The 17,191-nt window shown below is 44.1% G+C and overlaps 1 protein-coding gene across 4 annotated transcripts in view; it reads right to left on the bottom strand.

Annotated features, from left to right (window-relative positions):
* The window catches only part of MROH8 (maestro heat like repeat family member 8), a 76,732-nt gene that overhangs the window by 24,516 nt on the left and 35,025 nt on the right, over positions 1-17,191 (bottom strand). For all 4 annotated transcript variants that reach the window (XR_652368.4, XR_652369.4, XR_652367.4 and 1 more), the window contains exons 10-13: positions 16,434-16,558; positions 13,557-13,709; positions 10,159-10,319; positions 1,193-1,328 (exon numbers count right to left, since the gene is read on the bottom strand). Coding sequence is in view for 1 of the 4 variants with exons in the window: in XM_003904775.5 (XP_003904824.2) it covers positions 1,193-1,328; positions 10,159-10,319; positions 13,557-13,709; positions 16,434-16,558 (575 nt within the window). In the remaining 3 variants the exon portion in view is untranslated. The remainder of the gene's footprint in view (positions 1-1,192; positions 1,329-10,158; positions 10,320-13,556; positions 13,710-16,433; positions 16,559-17,191) is intronic.

A 17,191-nucleotide genomic window follows, 5' to 3' on the forward strand; every position in this document is an offset into this window, starting at 1 on the left:
ACTTACCATCTGGTCTTTTACAGAAAGCTGGCCAACCTCTGCTCAGGGAAATCTGCACTTTCTTTCTTTTTTTTTTTTTTTTGAGACAGAGTCTCGCTCTGTCACCCAGGCTGGAGTACAGTGGCATGATCTCGGTGCACTGCAACCTCTGCCTCCCGGGCTCAAGTAATTCTCCTGCCTTAATCTCCTGAGTAGCTGGGATTACAGGTGGCCGCCACCATGCCTGGCTAATTTTTGTATTTTAAGTAGAGATGGGGTTGCATCATGTTGGGGTCAGGTTGGTCTCAAACTCCTGACCTCAAGTGATCGGCCCGCCTTGGCCTCCCAAAGTGCTGGAATTACAGGTGAGAGTCACTGTGCCTGGTCTTTTTTTTTTTTTTTTTTTCTGAGACGGAGTCTCAGTCTGTTGCCCAGGCTGGAGTGTGGTAGCATGCAATCTTGGCTCACTGCAACCTCTGCCTCCCAGGTTCAAGCAATTCTCCTGCCTCAGCCTCTTGAATAGCTGGGATTACAGGTGAGCACCACTATACCCAGCTAATTTTTGTATTTTAGTAGAGATGGGGTTTCACCATATTGGCCAGGCTGGTCTTGAATTCCTGACCTCAGGTGATCTACCTGCCTTGGTCTCCCAAAGTGTTGGGATTATAGGCGTGAGCCACTGCATCTGGTCTGCACTTTGTTTTATACAGTTCTACAATATTTGAAGTTTTTTTTCCCACAAGTTTGCATTGTTCTTTAACTATGATGATACATATTTTTTAGAATATGAGGGAAGGAATGTTTTAAACATATTAAACCAGGGATGTTTCCAAGGGACAGATGACAGTCATGGGTTCTTAATTTCTGTTTCTGGTTGGGCCAACAAAGCCCCTTCCTCATCCCTCTTTTCCGCTTATCACTAGAGACAGAAATTAAACACCATGGCTTCAGGCTGTCAAAAGCCTAAAACAAAACCAAACAGAATAACAAAAACAAAAAAAGGCAGGTTGGACAAGTTTGTATTAAAGCATTCTGACTCCTTCACTTTCCCCAGCTCCCTCCATGTCAATCCCTTGGCAGAAACACTGTAGACTTATAAATGGATGACAGATGCAGGCTTTGAGAGGGACCAAAAGGAACACTCTCCACTGGGGTGTGGGGTCAGTCATCCTGGGAGGGGCTGACATTAGAGGGGCAGAGTTCAAGGGCTTACAGCCACAGCCACATATGCCATCTTCTCCTGCGCGGGCTCATTATGGCATTTCTGCAGCTTCCTCAGGAGCCTCCACAGAATCCAGGTCGTGCTAGGAAGCTCCACTGCCAGCATTCTCCACACCTCAGCCAGGTGCCTGGAAATCCCAAAGAGCAAGAGGGTTCAGGAGAAAGGCTGATTCCAATGCAATCTACAAGAGGTTCTCCTCTCTACTCAGTTCTTCAGGGTGTCAAAAGACTGATTTTGATTTCATAACAGTAACTCCCCAGGTTTTTTTGATTCCTTCTTGTGAGACCCTGTCCCCTACCAAAAAACAAACAAACAAACAAAAAAAGTGGTTGTATCCATTATTTGCCAACAAGCAGAGTAGGATTCCTATTGCTCCGTATTTTCTTTTATTTACTTATTTATTTTTTAAAATTTTATTATTCTTATTATTTTGACATGGAGTCTTGCTGTGTCACTCAGGCTGGAGTCAGTGGCACAATCTCATCTCACTGCAACCTCTGTTTCCTGGGTTCAGTCAATTCCCTTGCTTCAGTCTCCCGAGTAGCTGGGATTACAGGTGCCTGCCACCAGCCCGGCTAATTTTTGTATTTTTAGTAGAGCTAAGGTGCCGCCATGTTGGCCAGGCTGGTCTCGAACTCCTGACCTCAAGTGATCTGCCCACCCTGGCCTCCCAAAGTGCTGGGATTACAGGCTGAGCCACTGCACCCAGCCAGTTTTTTAAGTTTTAATTTAAGTTCCACTTTAAGTTCAGGGATACATGTGCAGAATGTGCAGGTTTGTTACATAGGTATCCATGTGCCATGATGGTTTGCTACACCAATCAACCCGTCATCTAGGTGTTAAGCCCACACGTGTTAGGTATTTGTCCTGATGGTCTCCCTCCCCTTGCCCCCCACCCCCAAACCCGCCAGGTTTTATCGAATCGAGTTCCCATTGCCTCAGCATGGACTTCAAGGCCATTCATAACCTGGTCCTGACTTAACTTTTCAGCCCCACCACTTCCCCATCACACACTCTATGCTCAAACCATCCAGACCATTCAGACCATTCACCTTTACCTAATAAAACTCAACTTTGAAAACCCTATACCTTTGCTTATGTCACTATCTTTTTTTTTTTTTTTTTTAAGACAGGGTCTCACTCTGTCACCTGGGCTGGAGTGCAGTGGTGCCATACACAGCTCACTGCAGCCTTGAACTCCTGGGCTCAAGCAATCCTCCTGCCTCAGCCACCCGAATAGCTGGCACCACAAACATGTGCCACCATACCTGGCTAATTTTTAAATTTGTTTTTGTAGAGACGGGGTCTCGCCATGTTGCCCAGACTGGTCTTCAACTCCTGGGCTCAAGCGATCCACCCGCCTCAGCCTCCCAAAGTGCTGGGATTATAGGCATGAGCCACCGTTCCCGACCCTTATGTCACTTTCTTAAACTGGAAGACCCTTTCCAAAACTCTTCTCTGCCCATCAAAATCCTTCAAGGTCCAGCTCCAGCATCACGTCTCCTAGGAATCCTTGTTTGCTTCTTCACCATGTCTTTCATAAGAGTTCTCATAGCACTTAAAAAATTTCTTTTTCTTAGAGGTCGCTTCAATCTTATGTGTGCTATCATCAGTTCTTTATGTGTGTATCTGTTCCCTCTGAAGGAAAGGATTCTTTCTGGCTCTTCTTCTAGGAATTCCTCAGGGACTTGCACAATGCCAGGTTCATAGAAGGCATTATAGACACATGTATTCAATCTGGTCTGTGGTCCTCAAATTTTGGCTAAAGTTAATCTTTGAAATAAAGCTTCGATCTTGCTTAGAAGAGATAGCTTCTAAAGAAAAATAATATGTAATAACTTCTCTGTCATTGATTCAAATGTAGGACCTGAGAGTTACGTAAACATTGTGGAAGAACATTACAGTGGGAAGAAAATTGGGAGTTACTCATGCTTTTAATCCATTCTTGTATTTTCAGAATCTACTTAGGCATCTTTGTATGCTAGAGTAAGTTTTTAAAGTGTGAGCTTTCAGGCCAGATGTGGTGGCCTATAATCCTGTAATCCCAGCACTTTGGGAGGCTGAGATGGGAGGATTGCTTGAGCCCAGGAGTTCAACACCAGCCTGGGAAACATGGCGAAACCCTGTCTCTACAAAAAAAGTAAAATTAGCCAGGTGTGGTGGTGTGTGCCTGTAGACCCAGCTACTCAGGAGGCTGAGGTGGGAGGATCATTTGAACCCAGGAGGCAGAGACTGAGGTGAGACAAAATCATACCACTGCACTCCAGCCTGGGTGGCAGGGTGAGACTCTGTCTCGGGGGGAAAAAAAGAAAAGAAAAGAAAAAGAAAGAAAAAAAAGTGTGGTCTTCCAACTGTGAGAATCATCCTAAAACTTGAGAGGCTTAAAGACTACCCCAACATTTCACTCCTCACCTCAGTGATTCTAATTTGTGAATAAAACAAAGTAAGAAGATCCTAAAGAACTTCTAAAGAAAAGGCCAGAAAGGCAATATAGGATGCTGAAAAAGCTCACAGCTGCAGAATGATGAGACGGCAGAATAGGAACATTCATCTGGGATGACATAAAGAAATTCCCATGTTTACTTACCCTCAGTTATTTTCTCTGAATTCCTGAGGGAGTAAATGAAGTGCTTTGAGAAGCTGTTTATTGTGAGAGAAGTGGTACAAAATGCTTTTGGTTGGCCGCACATTTTAAGTGTGCTGAAAATGCTTCTGAATTTAGAAAGCGCACAGCCTTTAAGCCAATGGTTCACGAATTTCAATGCGAGAAACACCTGGAGAGTTTGTTTAAAATATGGAAAAAAATCTTCCCACCTCCAGTGATTCTGATTCTGTAGTTGTGACATGGGTTTTGTTTGCCCATCATTCCTCTGGAAAACTACCTTTTCAAGATCCTTAATAATAATCCTATTTGGTTCGTGTAGTTTGGTGGGAGCTGACTCCAAGCCAGGCTAACCAGAGTCCTGCCCAGGACATCTGTCAGAGCTAAAAAGGAAATGACACACCCTTTCCGCTGCAGTTTTGAGCTGATGGTAACCATTTTTGCCACCTTTAGTGCAAGTCCATCTGAGAGATTAATGGAGCCCTGATGAAAGAAACTGAGTCTCGGGATTCAATCCTGACGACAGACCCTTGGACTTTGCTGTAATATAAGCCTATACAATTCCTTAAGGTAGTGTGAGCTCAGTTTCTGCTACTTTCACCAAGAGTCCTGACTAATATAGTAGGTCTGATGTAGGGTCTCGGAAAATGCTTTTTTTCTTTGAGACAGGGTTTTACTCTGACACTCAGGTTGGAGTGCAGTGGCATGATCATAGCTCACTGCAGTCTCAATTTCCCGGGCTCAGGTAATTCTCCCACCTCAGCCTCCTGAGTATTTGGAACTATAGGGATGTGCCACCACAACTCGCTAATTTTGCACTTTCTGTAGAGACAGGGTTTCACCATATTGCTCAGGCTGGTCTTGAACTCTTGGGCTCAAGCCATCTACCCATCTCAACCTCCTAAAGTGCTAGGATTACAGGTATGAGCCACCATACCTTGCCAGAAGATGCATTTTTTTTTAAACAAGCTTCATAGGGGATTCTGAGGCAATGTGTCAGATACTTTAACAAACACTGCACTAGGAGACCAAAGAAGCCTACATCTTTAAGAACAAATATCTTGTTGTAGCGTCCTTACAGAATAGAAAGAGAAACAGCCTCTTGTCTCTTCTGGTGGAATGCTGGGGCAGAGCACTGCACCAGGGTAGTATGAGGGACATATGTTACATACGCACTCTATGACTTCTTTGGTCCTGCATTAGTGAACTGAGTTTCTCTAAGTATTTCAAGTCCCATAGAGAAACAGTCAGTGGTGAAAATGTAGTGTAATTCCTGTGTCAGTAAATGATATCACCATTAACTTGGCCTCCAAAGTCAAAAACTGAGGAGTGGGGAGTTAGCCTGAATGCCTTCTTCCTCCCTGCCATTCCTTTCCGATTCAATCAAGGTCTGCCTACAGATGCTCCTATTTCTTTTTTTCTTTTTCTTTTTTTTTGAAACAGAGTTTCGCTCTGTTGCCCAGGCTGGAGAGAAGTGGTGCAATCTTGGCTCACTGCAACCTCCACCTCCTGGGTTCAAGCAATTCTCCTGCCTCAGCCTGCAGAGTAGCTGGGATTACAGGGACACGCCACCAAGCCTGGCTAATTTTTTTACTTTTAGTAGAGACGGGGTTCGCCATGTTGGCCAGAATGATCTGGAACTCCTGACCTCAGGTGATCCACTCGCCTTGGCCACCCAAAGTGCTAGGATTACAGGTGTGAGCCACGGCGTCTGGCCAATGCTCCTGCTTCTTTACTCCCTCCTCTTCTCCATCTCTGGAGCCACTGCCCTAATCAGGGCATCATCATCTTTTGCCTGAAAAGGTGCAACTGCTTCAGTGCCTGTCCTTCTTCCTGTCTGGCAGAACAGGCTCTAATCCATCTCCACCAGAGTCACACTAAAAATCCACATCTGATGATGTAAGTCCCTTAACTAAAGTTCTTCAGTGGCTTCCCAACTCCCGTAATATCAAGTTCACTATCCCAATTCTTAGTTGGTCCCAATCTATCGCTACTAACTTCTGACCACTTTTTAAAAGCAGCTTTAGTGGCTGGGCATGGTAGCTCACACCTGAAATCCTAGCACTTTGGGAGGCTGAAGCGGGCGGATCACGAGGTCAGGAGATTGAGACCATCCTGGCCAACATGCTTCAGCTCTAGCCATCACATCACTTTCCAGGTGGCAGGAAGAAGAAAGATGATGAGCCCACTCTCTCCCTTTAAGAGTATTTGTCATAGGTTGCATGTACTACTTCAATTTGCATCCAGAATTTAGACAAACGGTCACACCTATATGCAAAACGTCTAGGAAATAAGAGTATTTCAAATACCCAGCTAAAGTTCAGGGATTCTATTACTATAGAAAATGAAAAAATAATTAGTGAATACTGTCTTAAGTATACAATTCACTGACTTTTAGTAAATTTACAAAGTTGTGCAACCATGATGACAATCCAATTTTAGAACATTTCCATCACTGCAAAAAGATCCCTGGTGTCTGAGCCCTTCTTACTATCCACTTTTCTCTCCAGCCACTTTGATCTGCATCTGGCTTTTAGCGTTCATCAGCTTGGGGGCAGCTCTGCTTTCAGAAATCATTTCCTGACCCTTCGTTTAATTAAGTCCCAACCCAGGGGCTTCCACAGAACTCCCTACTTAGCTTTAGAATACTTATGCATCTACGTGGCTACCAGATGGTGCTGCTTAAGGGCGGGGTGCATGTCCTGTCCATTACTTATAGGGCCTAATAGCACTTTGCACATAGTTGATGCTTTAGGTAGCCTCCTAAGAACAATCACCCCAATCTATATGTAAATCCATTAACGTGTGGAGTCCTAACTAGGGAAAGGAAGCCAGGCTGGTGGGAGCAGGGGAAAGGAAAAAGAAAAAGCAGATAAACTGTAAGTCTGCCTTTCTTCATGGTCTAGGACACGGCCCTTCTGCACAATTAACTCACCATCTTCCTCTGCCCAACTATCGCCAGACACCTGCAAATTAGCTCATTGCAACTTGGCATTATCTATACTGCACAAGGCCCTCTTCAACACACAGCATGAACACTATGCTGTAAAATCTCCACCAAGCCTTTGTCTCCTGGCAGTTGGCTTCTCTTTTGCAGGCTGCCCGTTATCTCTCTGGCACCGTTATTTTCCTACTTTCTCTACTAAATCTGCCTTCCTCTACCCACAGCTGTCTTGGTAAATTCTTTCACCCGAGCGCCACCGGCCCAGTCATTGCTCCCCTGTGACATAATGAACTTCAAGTAAATGATAAAAATATAATCAGAATAACATTTCCTGGCCGGGCGCGGAGGCTCACGCCTGTAATCCCAGCACTTCGGGAGGTCGAGGAGGGCAGATCACGAGGTCAGGAGATGGAGACCACGGTGAAACCCCGTCTCTACTAAAAATATAAAAAATTAGCCGGGCGTGGTGGTGGGCGCCTGTAGTCCCAGCTACTCTGGAGGCTGAGGCAGGAGAATGGCGTGAACCCAGGAGGCGGAGCTTGCAGTGAGCCGAGATCACGCCACTGCACTCCAGTCTGGGCAACACAGCGAGACTCCATCTCAAAAAAATAAATAAATAAATAACATTTCCTGAGTAAAGTCAGTTAAATTTTTAAAAGACTCCATAGTTGGCATATGATCTACAGCAGTTCTCAATGTCCTCCCAGAGGTAGAACAAATACATGCAATAGAATAACACTAAAAGTATACTTAAAAAAATTAAATAGGGCAGCACACGGTGGCTCACGTCTGTCACCCTAGCACTTTGGGAGGCTGCGGCAGGTGGATCACTTGAGCCCAGAAGTTTGAGACCAGTCTGGGTAACATCAAGAAACCACAAAAAATAAAAAATTTAGCTGGGCCTAGTGGTGTGAGCCTGTAGTCCCAGTTGCTCCAGTGGCTGAGGTGGAAAAATTCTTTGAGCCTGGAAGGTTGAGGCTGCAGCAAACTATGACTGTGTCACTACATTGCAGCCTGGGTGACAGAGAAAGACTCTGTCTCAAAACAAACAAACAAACAAAAAACAAAACTAAATATATTTAATATTTTGTACTTAGATTTATTTATTTATTTATTTATTTAGAGACAGAGTCTTGCTCTGTCTCCCAGGCTGGAGTGCATTGGCGCGATCTCGGCTCACTGCAACCTCCACCTCCCAGGTTCAAGAGATTCTCCTGCCTCAGCCTCCCAAGTAGCTGGGATTACAGGTGCGCACCACCACACCAGGCTAATTTTTGTGGTTTTTTTTTTTTGAGACAGAGTCTCACTTAGTCACCCAGGCTGGAGTGCAGTGGCATGATCTCAACTCACTGCAACCTCCGCCTCCCGGGTTGACACCATTCTCCTGCCTCAGCCTCCCTAGTAGCTGGGACTACAGGTGCCCACCACTGCACCCAGCTAATTTTTTTGTGTTTTTACTAGAGACGGGGTTTCACTCTGTTAGCCAGGATGGTCTCGATCTCCTGACCTCGTAATCCGCCCGTCTCAGCCTCCCAAAGTGCTGGGATTACAAGCGTGAGCCACTGTGCCTGGCCTAAGTTTTGTATTTTTTTTAGTAGAGATGGGGTTTCACCATGTTGGCCAGGCTGGTCTGGAACTCCTGACCTCCGGTGATCCACCCACTTCAGCCTCTGAAAGATTTATTTTTAAGTAAGAGTTGAGTACAGATAAGCTATAGCAAGTACCAAACATTTAAGAACAATTTGTTAGAGAAATATACAAAAGCAAGCTCAAAAAAATTTTAAAAAATTTAAAAAGCTTGAGTGTGGTGGTACACACCTGTAGTCTCAGCTACTCAGGCGGCTAAGGTGGGAAGATCACTTGAGCCCAGGAGTTCAAGGCTGCAGTGAGCTATGATTGAGACACTGTCTCTTAAAAAAAAAAAAAAGTAAGACTGTTACTCTAGGCTGGAGTGCAGTGGCTATTCACAAGTCCAATCATCATGTACTATGGCCCCAAACTCCTGGGCTCAAGTGATTTTCCTGCCTCAGGCTCCTGAGTAGCTGGGACTACAGGTGCGTGCCACCATGCCCAGCTTTAAAAAAAATCTGCATTAATTTTTTCTCTGGATGGGTAAAAGTATTCCGTTATTCGATTTAGTTCAGTTTAGAGAACATAATAAGCACTACACCAAGATATTATGTGACAGCGATTCACTTAAAAGAATACTTTTCAAATAGTTTAAAGCAGGGAAATCTCTTCTTAAATAAAATAGTTGCCCAGAATCACAATAGAGAAAGCAGATAAAAAGCGGCGTTGCTCTGGTTAAAGTGGGGTGGGGGCATGGGACTTTATTCTGAAGCCTTCCTGCCTCTTCCATAGGCATCTTTGTGGAAATTTCCAGGGTGCCTCCAAATGTGAAAAACACTAATCAAAAATACCATCTTTATATCTACTATGTACCCACAAAAATAAACAAAAAATCCATCCTGTTTGATCCTTTCTCTGATTCCAGTCTTATGTATGCATATTTACTTTTTAAATGTATATATTTATTGTCTTATTTTTAGGCAAAATCATTCTCAAGTGAGTTGCAGACATTATAACACTTTATCCCTAAATAACTTTAGTATCTTATCTCCTAAGAATAAGGACATCCTTCTGTATAACCACAGTATTTCATACCTAAGAAAATTACACTAATTTTTTTTGTTTGTTTGTCTGAGACAGAGTCTCACTCTGTCACCCAGGCTGGAGTGCAGTGGTGTGATCTCGGCTCACTGCAACCTCCTCCTCCTGGGTTCAAGTGATTCTCCTGCCTCAGCCTCCCAAATAGCTGGGATGAGAGCCATCTGCCACCATGCCTGGGTAAATTTTGTATTTTTAGTAAATTTTGTATTTTTTGTATTCACCATGTTGGCCAGGCTGGTCCTGAACTCCTGGCCTTAAGTGATCTGCCCACTTCTGCCTCCCAAAGTGCTGGGATTGCAGGTGTCAGCCACTGTGCCTGCCCAGAAAATTACACCAATTTAATATTCTAGTATAGAGTCCATATTTAAATTTTCTCCAAACTTTCTTTTATAGCTTTTGTTTTTGAACCAGGATCCAATCAAGGTCACACAGTGCATTTGGGTATGTTTTTGAGTATCTTTTTATCTAGGACAGTTCCCTCACCACCAGTTTTACTTCCATGATGTTAACTTTTTTGAAGAGTCCAGTTCGATTATCTTACAGAATGTTTTTCATCTGGGATTTGTGGGATTCTTTTCTGATGATTATATATTATATTCTGATTTATATCACCAGCTTTATGTATATTGTGTCTTCTCTACAATAGAATCATTAGATTTTTGAGGGCAACCATCTTTCACAATACCCAGAGCTGTGTCACATACTCCAGTTTAATCCAGAGGCTGTACGGGGTTCTGTTACCTGTTATATGGCACTGGATGACACAGAAGGAAGCTGAGCACTATATCTGTATACTTGGGTCTGGATATAAATAAACTCACGGTATTTATGATTTGTTGGCGGACTCTAGGCTGGCTGATTATGGATAACTGGGCACAGATAACTCCCATAATTTCTGGCACCTGAAGAGGAAAAAGAAATTACTAAGACTGTAATCCTGTAGGACACTGATGGCTATTGAGGATATTGTGGCCATTTCTGAAAGGTCCCAGGGGAGTGACTTTTTCTTAAAGACAGGGTCTTGCTCTGTTGCCCAGCCTGGAATGCAGCGGTACAAACACAGCTCACTGCAGCCTTGAGCCCCTGGCCTCAAATGATCCTCCCACTTCCGCCTCCCGAGTAGCTGGGACTATAGGCACACACCACCACACCCAGGTCATTGTTGTATTTTTTGTAGAGACAAGGTCTCTCTATGTTGCCCAGGCTGGTCTCGAACTCCTGGGCTCAAGTGATCCTCTTTCCTTGGCCTCCCAAAGTGCTGGAATTACAGGTATGAGCCACTGCACCCAACCCCTAGGGGGTGACTTTTAAACAAACTGTTTATTATTTTTTAAAGTTTATAATCAAAATCACTTAAAATATATCTGTATGTGTGTATACAAATATAAAGGATTTGGAAGGATTTATAATCAAAGCTGTCAATACTGTATTTTTGAGTGATAGAATATTAGATTTTTTGCTTCTGTATTTTTTCTAATTTTTCCTCAATAATTGATGTATTGATTTTACAACAAGACAAACTAATAAAAGTGTTGCAAGGAAGCTGGGCTTTTTTCCACTGTGACTCTTGAGAATGGCAGTGGAGTCCTTACCTATCTTCCTCCCAGAGATGTCCATCAGGCTCAGGTAAGGGAAACCGGAGCCATTGGGCTTTGGTCCATTTCTCTGCTTGGACCAGTCTTCCTACCCACAGATGCATGGGTTCCTGTCTCTGTGGAAATGTCACCTTCTCAGAGAGGCACACCTCAACCACTTAATATAAAATGGCCATCATCAGCACCAGTAGGCTGGGCACGGTGTCTCATGTCTCATGGCGGTAATCCCAGTACTTTGGGAGGCTGAGGCAGGCGGATCACTTGAGGTCAGGAGTTTGAGACCAGCCTTGCCAACATGGTGAAACCCCATCTCTGCTAAAAATACAAAAAATTAGCTGGGCGTCATGGCAGGCGCCTGTAATCCCAGCTACTTGGGAGGCTGAGGTGGAAGAATCACAGCAACCTGGGAGGTGGAGGTTGCAGTGAGCCGAGACTGCACCACTGCACTCAAGCTTGAGCAACACAGCAAAATGCTGTCTCCAAAAAAAAAAAATTCTGGCTAACACAAGGGTAAATTTACTGAGGTTTTGGGGAAAGATTCTCTCCCCTGAATAAAGACATAAAAAGGAAGGCAACATCTTTCTTCTTCTTGGACATAGTCTACTCTGCTCAGACAGTCCAAAATTGCTCCGACTACCTTATGACCACATGAATAGACAAGGTAGAAGGATGAAGAAACTCCTGGGTCTTTGATAACACCGTTGAAACACTGAATTAATCTTGGAAAATACTCTGTGTCCAGACTTGTTATTATGTGAGAGAATAAATCCTTTGGCTAAGCTTCTACTTGCTGGGCTTTTTTGCTGCTAAAAGCACCCAACTGATACAAATGCCCATCTCACCATGCTCGTATAATGTCATTGTTTTTGCATCTTTGCGATTTTAATAGGGTAAAAAAAAGGGTGCTCATCATTTGTTGTTGTTGTTTTTAAATTTGTTTTATTTGTTGCTGTTTTTTGAGACAAGATCTCCTTCTGTCGCCCAGGCTGGAATGTAAAGGCATGATCATGGCTCCTTGCAGCCTTGTCTTACTGGGCTCAAGCACTCCTCCTGCCTCAGCTTCCCAAGTAGCTGGCAACACAGGTGTGTGCCACCATGCCTGACTAATTTTTAAAAATTTTTTTGTAGAGATGGGGTCTCACTATGTTGCCCAGGCTGGTCTCGAACTTCTGGGTTCAAGCAATTTGCCTGCCTCAACCTCCCAAACTGCTGGGATTATAAGTGTGAGCCACTACACCCAGCCGGTTCTCATCATTCTTAAAGTACTTTTTATTTGTACCCAAGTACAATATGGGAACACAATTTAAAAAGTCCAGTGGCATTTCAAGCTTCTTTCCTCCCTCTTCCTCGGGTCTGTTCTCCAGAGACAAGGGTTCTTTTACCCCTTTTGTCTCTTCCAGCATGTCCTTCTCTATTTCTAAATAACATAACTATATAGTTACTTCTTGATGTTTTAATTTTAGATACATTTAGATAAATTCTCTTAATTTTGATTTCTAAGTCTGCCTCCTTCTAGGGTCACTTATGGCTTTTTATTTACTTTTATTTATTTATTTATTTATTTTGAGGCAGGGTCTCACTCTGTCGCCCAAGCTGGGGGGCAGTGGTGCAATCTCAGCTCACTGCAGCCTCCGCCTCCTGGGTTCAAGCAATTCTCCTGCCTCAGCCATCCAAATAGCAGGTGTGCACCATCATGCCTGGCTAATTTTTGTATTTTAAGTAGAGACAGGGTTTCGCTATGTTGCTGAGGCTGATTTTGAACTCTTGAGCTCAAGCCATCTGCCCGCCTTGGGCTCCCAAAGTGCTGGGATTACAGGCATGAGCCACTGCGCCCGACCACTTACAGCTTTTTAAATCTTGATACCTTTAACCCATCTGGATGAGTATCTAAATTAAAGTATTCTCATATGTGTTAGTTATATCCCCCCAGAAAAACTCTACTCTTATAGAAAATATGGACCACATCTTTTTTTTTTTTTTTTTTTGAGATGGAGTCTCGCTCTGTTGCCCAGGCTGGAGTGCAGTGGTGCGATCTTGGCTCACTGCAACCTCCACCTCCCGGGTTCAAGCGATTCTCCTGCCTCAACCTCCCGAGTACCTGGGACTACAGGCAGCGATTCTCCTGCCTCAACCTCCCGAGTACCTGGGACTACAGGCACATGCCACCACGCCTCAGCTAATTTTTGTATTTTTAGTAGAGACAGCGTTTCACCGTGTTGGCCAGGATGGTCTTGATTTCTTGACCTCGTGATCCACCCACCTCAGCCTCCCAAAGTGCTGGGATTACAGATGTGAGTCACCGCACCCCGTCATGGACCACATCTTAGATTTTAAAAAAAATCTCCCTCCCTGGTTACATACACAGTGATTGTTTGGTATATGTTTATAGAATGGATATTCGTGACTAAACAGACTAAAGCTTTGACCCTGTATCCACGAGTAGTCATTCTCAGCTGAATAGGACAAGCAGAGACTTCAGTAGCTGCAGAGATGAAGAGGTCCTACTGGCTTTTTGAACCCAGGAAACAGACACTGAAAGTTTACCTTCTCAAATCGGGACTCTGCATTTTTCGCCAAAGTTAGCAGTAATTCTCCTGCTGATCGCTGGATGCAGGGATGATTCAGGTTTTTCAGGGTATCAAATGTAGTCATTATAAACTGGCAGAGCTCATTTGAATCGAGAAAACCTTCAAAGACCTGAAATGATGTAGGAAAATGAATTTCCAAGAAATATGGAAATATAGTATGATAGAAAGTGCCCTGAACAAGGACTCGAGTCTAAGTTAACAATTAGAGAAGTGGACAAAGATGTACAAGGCTGTTTTATTTGAGTCTTGTGGTTTGGTTTTGTTTTTGGAGATAGCATCTTACTCTGTCACCCAGGCAGGGGCACAATCACGGCTCACTGTAGCCTCAACCTCTTGGGCTCAAGTGATCCTCCTGCCTCAGCCTTCTGAGTAGCTGAGGCTACAGGCACCTGCTACCACACTCTGATAATTTTTAGATTTTTTTGGTAACGACAGGGGTCTCACTATGTTGCCCAGGCTGGCTGTGAACTCTTGGCTCAAGCGATCTTCCCGCCTCAGCCTCCCAAAGTGTTGGGATTATAGGCATGAGCCATGCACCCAGCCCAGTCTTGTTTATTATGGTAAAAAGGTGGAAGCAATCCAAATGTCCACTGCTAGCATCTGTGCATGGACTTTTGCTGCTCCAACACTGAGGCTGGAGTGCAGTGGTGTGATCACAGCTCACTGCAGCCTGGACTGCCAGGCTCAAGTAATCCTCCGACTCGTTTCCTGAGAAGCTAGGACTACAGGTATGCATCATCACACCCAGCTAATTTTTTTATTTGTAGAGATGGGTCTCGCTATGTTGCCCAGGATGGTCTGGAATCCTGGGCTCAAGTGATCCTTCCGCCTCAGCCTCCCTAAGTGCTAGGATGACAGGGGTGAGCCACTGCACCCAGCCTGCTGCTCTGACATTTAGAAAGAAGTTTTATTGGCCAGGTACAGTGGCTCATGCCTATAATCCCAGCTCTTTGGGAGCCTAAAGCAGGAGAAACACTTGAGCCCACGATTCGAGACTAGCTGCTTGGCCAACATGAAGAAACCCCGTCTCTACTAAAAATACAAAAATTAGTTGGGTGTGGTGGTGCATGTCTGTAATCCCAGCTACTTGGGAGGCTGAGGAAGGAGAATCACTTGAACCTGGGAGGCAGAGGTTGCAGTGAGATGAGATTGTGCCACTGCACTTCAGCCTGGGTGACAGAGCGAGACTCCGTCTCAAAAATAAAATAAAATAAAATAAAATAAAACAAAACAAAATAAAATAAGCCTGGCATAGTGGCTCACGTCTGCAATCCCACTACTTTGGGAGGCTGAGGCAGGTGGATCACCTGAGGTCAGAGTTCAAGACCAGCCTGACAAACATGGAGAAATTTTGTAAAAATACAAAATTAGCTGGGCGTGGTAGTGAATCCCAGCTACTCAAGAGGCTGAGGCAGGAGAATCGCTTGAACCCAGGAGGCGGAGATTGCAGCGAGCCAAGATTGAGCCATTGCACTCCAGCCTGGGCGACAAGAGTGAAACTCCGTCTCAAAGAAACACCTCCCCACAAACAAAACCAAACAAAACAAAACAAGAAAAGAAAAGAAAAAGAAGCTGTATTATGAGATCTTCAGAAAGAGTCACACTTTTATAGGATAGACTTAAAAAACAAAGGCCCTAATGTTACACAGCTGACAGGTTCCCAGGCATAATTAAAATGCCTTGTCTGGAGACAACATACTAAAAAATGTGTCATTCTGTCTTTCTTTGCATTTAGTAGTAGATAAAGTCCTTCACATGATTATAATAGGCTTAATTTACTGGGCACTTACTAGTAAATTTTTTTTTTTTTTTGAGACGGAGTCTCGCTCTGTCACCCAGGCTGGAGTGCAGTGGCCGGATCTCAGCTCACTGCAAGCTCCGCCTCCCGGGTTCCCGCCCTTCTCCTGCCTCAGCCTCTCGAGTACCTGGGACTACAGGTGCCCGACACCTCGCCCGGCTAGATTTTTTGTATTTTTTAGTAGAGACAGGGTTTCACCGTGTTAGCCAGGATGGTCTCGATCTCCTGACCTCGTGATCCGTCCGTCTCAGCCTCCCAACGTGCTGGGATTATAGGCTTGAGCCACTGCACCCGGCCGTAAATTTTTTTTTTTTACAATTTACACTGTTTACAATTCAGTCGTGGTTTGGCAAAGCATTTTCCATACGATATCTCATTTAACCACGACTGAATTGTAAACAGTGTAAATTAAAAAAAAAAAAAAATTGTAAAACCTGTCCCAATTTTCACAGATCTCCATCGTGCAGATGAGAAAATTGATGTGCAGAGAGATGAAATTACTTGGTACTTTTCACCCTACATGAGTAAGATCTGTGGGTTTTCTTTATTTTCCTCTAGCCCCTAGCATGCCTGGTACCTAGTGGATGTATAAGTATTTATTGAATAATGCATAACTACATTAATTTAAAAGTGTCTGGCTTGTTGGATCAACCATACTCTCTTGCAGCTCCTTTTTGGGACCAGCATTTACGTTTGCAAGACACTGGCGATTATTAATAGTAGGAGCAGAGCTGGTATGAAGTGAAATCCAGGGATACTGGCCTCAATGGCAGGTTGACCTTAACCCCCAAACTAAGAGGGCAAGGGGTATATGGGCCAGGATCCTGGTGCCTTGTCTTCAAACTATGGAATGTTTAGAGACCACATTCCTTGGGCAATTGTGTATGGTTTTGTTTTATAAGAAATGATCAGAACTTTTTCCAAAGTGGTTTTTACTGTTTTACATTTCCATGAATAAATGCAGGAGACTTCTGGTTGTTCCCCACCCTTGCCAACACTTCTGGCTATGGTTGTAATTTTAGCCATTCTTATTACCTGGGCAATTCTGAAGGGACAGCTGTAGAAGCATTTAGCGGCCGAGCTGTAGAGCTCCAGGAATTCTCGACATTTTGTCAATGCTCTTTTTAAGTTTTGCTGATTTTTCTTGTCATGTATGAGATCTGAAAAGAAAATATAAAATATGAATACTTTCTGGCTTCTTTTTTTCTTCTTGATTTTACAGGTCTGCTTGATCTCCAGTTTAAAGTGGATCCCAAGATCTTACTCTTCTTTTTCACTTGAACAAAAATGCCTGGGGGAGGGAGTATGTGTTCATCTGAAGGCTGATTTATTTCTCTTTTCTTGTAGAACAATATATAAAAAGAGCCAAAAGAAAAAGCAAAGAGGAGGTCGAGGCAGGTGGATCACTTGAAGTCAAGAGTGTGAGACAACCCTGGCCAACATGGTGAAACTCTGACTCTACAGAAAAATAAAAAAATTAGCCGGGCATGGTGGCACTCTCCTGTAGTCCCAGCTACCTGGGAGGCTGAGGTGGGAGGATCACTGGAACCCAGGAGGCAGAGCTTGCAGTGAGCCGAGATCACACCACTGCACTCCAGCCTGGGTGACAGAGTAAGACCCTGTCTTTTTTTTTTTTTTTTTTTTTTTGAGACAGAATTTCATTCTTGTTGCCCAGGCTGGAGTGCAATGGCGTGATCTCGGCTCACTGCAACCTCTGCCTCCTGGGTTCAAGCGATTCTCCTGCCTCAGCCTCTTGAGTAGCTGGGATTACAGGCATGTGCCACCACACCCAG

This window comes from Papio anubis, chromosome 16, assembly GCF_008728515.1.
Source record: "Papio anubis isolate 15944 chromosome 16, Panubis1.0, whole genome shotgun sequence".
Taxonomy (NCBI): Eukaryota; Metazoa; Chordata; class Mammalia; order Primates; family Cercopithecidae; genus Papio; species Papio anubis.